General features: G+C 39.8%; 1 protein-coding gene across 1 annotated transcript; it reads left to right on the top strand.

Moving 5' to 3' along the window:
* Positions 1-1672: 1672 nt before the first annotated feature.
* On the top strand, positions 1673-3626 carry id3 (inhibitor of DNA binding 3). Its single transcript, XM_010784537.1, has 3 exons — positions 1673-2092; positions 2376-2449; positions 2861-3626. The coding sequence occupies exons 1-2, from the start codon at positions 1802-1804 to the stop codon at positions 2427-2429; spliced, it is 345 nt and encodes a 114-aa protein (XP_010782839.1). The 5' UTR covers positions 1673-1801; the 3' UTR covers positions 2430-2449; positions 2861-3626.
* Positions 3627-6092: the final 2466 nt, after the last annotated feature.

Here is a 6092-nt window from a genome sequence, read left to right as displayed (position 1 = left end):
GGGGGGGGGGGGTGATTGCCATGAGGAAGGCAGTGACTCCAACATCTGGTTAACCTCTGTATAATGGTGAAGATATCTCCAGCTATGCACTTTTACACACAAATACAAAAACAATTCAGATAAATGTATGTTCTGTACCTTTAATTGTTTGTGATTTAAAAAATAATAATGTTATAATTAATTAACTATGTGTTGTTCATGTAACGTAACATAACTCTACATACATTACTTGACAATGTAAAGATTTAGAGTTGCAATGACGTCAATAATAATAATAATCATTATATTTTATTGGCTTTTTTGTTATTACACAATAGAGTATTGTGAAGAGCTTTCCTCTAACTTTTCCTGAGTATAACAGCAGACAGGAGGAGGGAATCGTGGGGGCGTGGATCCATGTCCATGAGTGACAGACCGGTCAGCCTATCGGATCTCTGAGCGCCTCTGCTTCTTATCCCTCTGGTGGTGGACGGGGGAGGGCGGGCCGTCTGCCAAAGAGGGGAGTGCGCGTCGGGGTGAATGGATGACGTCGGGAGGCTGGCGCCAGCATGTCTGGGACTGGCGCGTTAGATCAACACAGCTGGGCCGGGATAGGACACACAGCTGGCTAAGGCCTGCATTCCTCCACAAAACAGGATTGTGAGAAAAGGGGAAAATAAGACCCAAATAGGAGCAGAACGGGACGTGCTTTGATGTAAACTAAAACGTAGCAACATTTGGAATTGTTAAAATATAATGTTCACAATTAAACTGTTTAGCCCAAAATATGTTTTGATTTGAGCAGTAGCCAAAGTGACTGGAGAGATTTGTGCACCCATAATATTTGTTGGCGTTTTAATGATGGTTGAATACACTGGTACATGCAACAGGGCTATAAGAAAAGGACTATAACATACCAAAAACGTGAATAATTAGTCATAAATCCATATCAAATTACCAATCATCAGAATAAAAATGTTTTTACAAATGTGTTCGAGTCTAAAATAACCTGTCTTTCCACTGACCTTTTACCTATATTGTATAAATATAATTTGTTCAACTTTTATTTATTTTTGTAAACAGATTATGTGGGTAGTGCAACCCAAAATAATCACTTATACTCCTTAAATATTTAGACTATTCATCAACCAATATGATATTATGTTCTAAATAGTTTTTAAAGACATTACTTTGGATTTAGTGTTTTGAAAGTCTTAAAGTCATATATGCAGCCAAACTTGATTTACAGTAATAAGTACAAACAATAGGCCATAATTATGGACCACGATAAGCTTACTGGCATCTCCCTTTCTCTATTATACACATCATTTCATAGAGTTATAGCTGTCTATGAAAGTAAAAGTGAGATAGAGTCTGTAGTGAAACATAATAATAAGTCCATCACATATCTTAGACTCAGAAGGTCTGGTTGTAAACTAAAAGTATTCCTCATGTTGACAGGGATTCTTCCACTTTAAGAACATTTCTATCTATTTCCAGCAAATACAACCAGCTAAAGGTGGTGACTAATTGATTGACAATACCCTTTAGGCATCCCAGCCCTAATTTCCTCATTCTTTCCAACCTTTCCACAAGGTGAAATCAACCAATGAGAATAGCCTTGCTCTTCCCACTGGCCAATCAGAGCACGGTGCGAGGAAAGGGGCGTAAGAAGGCGTGCTGTGTATAAAGAGCTAACTGTACGTCGCTGTCAGAGCACTGTAGTATTTCAGGACAACGATAGAAGAACTAGGAAAACCTACACCACGGTATATTCAAACACCAAGCCGAGTCTTGTTGTTATTGTTTTCTGTTTTTCACCATGAAAGCCATCAGTCCCGTCCGTTCGGTGAGGAGTTGCTACAAGGCCGTGTGCTGCATTTCGGAGCAGAGTCTCGCCATTACCCGGAATAAACACTCGTGTCTGGAGGAGCCGCTGTGCGATATGAACGACTGCTACTCCAAGCTGAAGGAGCTGGTACCAAGCATCCCGCAGAACAAGTCGGTCAGCCAGGTGGAGATCCTGCAACACGTTATCGACTACATCTTCGACCTGCAGATCGCACTGGAGGCGGAGGACACAGCGACGCCGGAGATGGTTCTCTCAATAAAGGTGAGGGGAAATGCGGGCTTACATCGAGATTCACTAATAGTTGCCTTTCTGCACTTTAAAGATATATGTGTTGTTGACCTTTAAAGTGTTGTCCAAAATGTGCATCCACGCTTGCATGCATGGCGTTGATTTTATAGACTAGCCTACTATACCCAGATGATGTTCCGTGATATGTGATGTCGTTGCAAACATGTTAAACCCCCAACGTTATTATTGTTTGCATGCATTTAGAATGAAAGTATTGTCAGCGTCTAACACTTTGCTCTTTTTGCTTTCTATTCAGACTGCGGACCTTGCTCGCAATTTCTCCAAAGAAGAAGGGCGGTTGTGCCACTAGGAAAAGGATGACAAATCACGGTATGTGGGAAATTTATCATTTAATTATCAGTCCCTAATGTGTCCCTAATTGGAAGAAATCCCGAGATAAGTGTGCTTAACCCACATAACTTCAGGGCACTTGTTTATGATCATAACAGTGTCTTGTTTTGACACTGAAAAGGAAAAAGCTAAAAAACTAAACTTTTAATGGCTGTGAGAATAGTGTAGGCATTGATGTGTTTGGAGACGGAGGTCCCCCTACCCTTCACATTCACCATGGTTGCCAATTAGACAGGCCAGTGAATGTGTAGCGGATTCATTGCTATCTGCCTGGGGTTAATGAAAGTTCCATGCTAGGCGCCAGTCTGTCTGCTCTCCTCTGCAGGGAGGGGGGAGGGAGTATGAGAGGGAGAGATCTGACTTCACTTTTCTTCCTTTCTCTCCATGCAGGTGCAGGGAAACACATGTCTCCACTTCACTCCGGGCAAGAGGACAAGAGGGGCAGAAAGGGTGGGATAGGTATTTGAGAGAGAAGGAGAAGAAGAAGGAGGAGGGAGGTGGAGGGCTTAAAGAAGAAAAGACAGGAAAAAGTGGACTGTTTCCTAGATGAGTGGGGATCAACAGCGGTTCATGAGCAACAACACAGAGACTCATTCTTTGGCCCCAGGACAGACAAACCAACACACCAAAGCAGAAGTCAGGGTTGGAAACTGAAAGCGACCGGATTTGTATGCCCTCCTCCAGAAACCTGGGATCCCTTATTGGTAGAAGTAGAAACATTGGTACATTGTTGTTTAATTTTCCTTTATGTGATGCATTCCAAACCAACTTAATGGGGGTTAAACTTCACACCCAACATGAACTCTTTCTACACCAAGTCTCCCATCATCTCACACAATTATCCCTGCATTATTTCTCCCCTCTAATCTGATTTCTAATGAGACTGTTACAACTTCATACGAATGTGTACATATCTGCTGGGTATGGAAGGTGTGAGTCAATTTGGATGTTGGTATTTTTTCTGAATGGGAGTTTGGGTTTTCTTAGGTATAATCAGGACTCTATACTAGAGTTAATTGTGAATGTTTGTAGGGATTGTGTGATTTCTACAGACTATGTGCTGTGAGTTTTATAAACTCTTTATTATAAACGTACTTTGTATGTTACATTATGTTTGTTATGTGATGAAATGAAATAAAAAAAAGTTGTGAAACAGTTTGGCCTTTGTGGTTTACATTTATGGAATAACGAATGTGATATATCAACATGATAGTCAGAAAATAACAGTGATGCAGACGTAGCGCTGGATGTCAATGAAATGCTGATATAACAGGATGTACTCAGATGAATCTTGAGGTTGAGTGGTTGGAAATTAAACCAAAGGGAGTTTCCTGTGAGTGTTTCTAATTTTCCAAAGAACGAATTGCCGCCAGTCTAAAGAGGTTGAACTTCCTAAATGGTGTAAGAACAGAGGATGTTGAGCGAGCATAAATAATGTAATCATTGAATGAAAATGGCACTAGATCCGCTTGTGCAAAAAGCCTTGACCTTTGAAACTAGAGAATCACCTGCAAGGATAGCATTTATTGAACTGTAACAATAAGAACACCATTTCAACTGTTTGTATTACTATGCAGAGCTTCACTTATGTCATAATAATGTAATCAGGCCTACACAAAGAATACAACTCTCTGTGATACATGGACAGTTTGGTAAATTAAAGTAACTGTACTTAGTTGATCTCAAATGATGATTCAACTACTCCACACATTACCAGTGCCTCATCTGGATCATCAACTGTACAAAAATGTTGTTATTTATAGTCTTTTCAAACATCAAAATGAGACAGGAAACAAAACATCTAACTCTAATATGTTGAAACCATGTGATGAGGATCGAATAAATTGATGTAGTTGGTAGTTCTAACTTCATACTCCTAATGGTGTTGCAACTCCATCTAGTGGTAAAAGTGTGTTATTGCTATAAGTGGAAAACTTGAGACACAATGTATAGATCATAGAAACACATTTATAGTCAGCTCAGGCATTATTAGAAGATTTATTTGTTTCTTTTCAACAGCACTCAACGGTGGGCTAGAACTTTGAAATCTAGGAATCCATTTTAAATAAACAAAAAAAGGAATTCATAATCTGGGAAATTACTAAACATGTAGATTATGCTAAATTATATATAAACAATTAATTTGGCTAAAGATAATAAATTGTACGACAGGAAATGCAACTCTGTTACTGTAATTGCTCTTGATTGATTGAATTATAGTAACAGGGTTGGAAATCAATGCGTATTAACATACGCATTACATTATGAATTCACGCTAGCTGCAGAATGCAATGCTACTTTCAAGGCAAGGACAAACTTAGATATATATATATATAGAGATAATGTTGAATTTCATTTGTCTTATTGTGATAATATGAGCAGGATTTAGTGGGTTACAGTGCCACACTTCTTGACTGAAAGAATAAGAAGAATATGAAAAACTAGAGAATGCAATTCCTGAAGAAATTGCTAGTGGGAATGCTTTATGCTGAAAAGCTGACGCTAAACTGCTATGCTGAAATGTAATGTGTAAGAAGAAAGTGAATAATTTAGATTGAAATGATGCATGAACACTGGGGGCTTGAATGTGTGATGAGAGAAGAAAATAAAGTAAGAATATTTGAACCGCAAATTTCTGAACTAACTTGATGGCGAATGATCTGTCGCCATGGCAACAGCATTTGATGACACCCCATAATACGCTTAGATGCATTGATGGCTGCATTGTTACCAAACCTGTGAAGTTTTGGGCTGTTTGGAGTATTTTCACTGAAGTTATGAGAAAACCGTGTTTCATGGCGAGCATTGTGTTGCCATGGCAATGACATTTGAAGAAATCTCAAAACTGTCCCGAAGATGTCTTCACGGCTGGACTGTTAGCACACATGTGAAGTTTGAGCACTTTTTGAACATTTTCCTCGGAGTTAATGTATAGCGACATCGTCTTTTATGGCGAGGGATGCGTTTCCATGGAATGATGATACCCCATAATTGACGTAGAGCTGTTGAGGGCTGGACCGTTAACCATTATCTGAAGTCTGCTGCTCTGAGCATGTCAGTTGGGGACTAACGACGTGTCCAGAGATCAAAGGTTTCCATGGTGNCTCTTGAGAGTCTTGTTGACAATGTCAGCAGCAATGCATCAGACATTGTTTGTCTTTTGACTCTCCATGGGTGTGGTAGTGAGGGGTTTGTCCGCAAAGGAGTAGATATTTGTAGGCATACCGTAACTTGCCCTTGGCTTGGATGGAATCCGATTCCCATGCAGCCTGACAGACGAGGTTTGTTGGTTTGAAGAGAGGCCCTAACAGCAGATTTCCTTCATGTGACCTAAGAATCAGCCTAAGAATGTACAGCAGACAGAAGTAGCCATGTGTTGTGCTTTGGGTGTAACTGGGAAGGATAGTCTTAGAGATGAAATGTGTGCTAACTATAAACATTGTAATGTACACAATGTCCAGCTTTATGATATAAGTGATCACATTGAATCTTTCTGGCCGTTTTGCCTTTGTGCTTGCCTATAATTCGATAATTAAACAGATGACAGCCTGTCTTTCCACCACAATAAATGGTGTTTGCGTAATAGGGTTGAGTCACCAGAGGAATCCCATATGCAAAAAAG

Source organism: Notothenia coriiceps, unplaced genomic scaffold, assembly GCF_000735185.1.
Source record: "Notothenia coriiceps isolate Sejong01 unplaced genomic scaffold, NC01 NC01_scaffold00026422, whole genome shotgun sequence".
NCBI lineage: Eukaryota > Metazoa > Chordata > Actinopteri > Perciformes > Nototheniidae > Notothenia > Notothenia coriiceps.
This window is presented reverse-complemented; position numbering and strand designations above follow the sequence as displayed.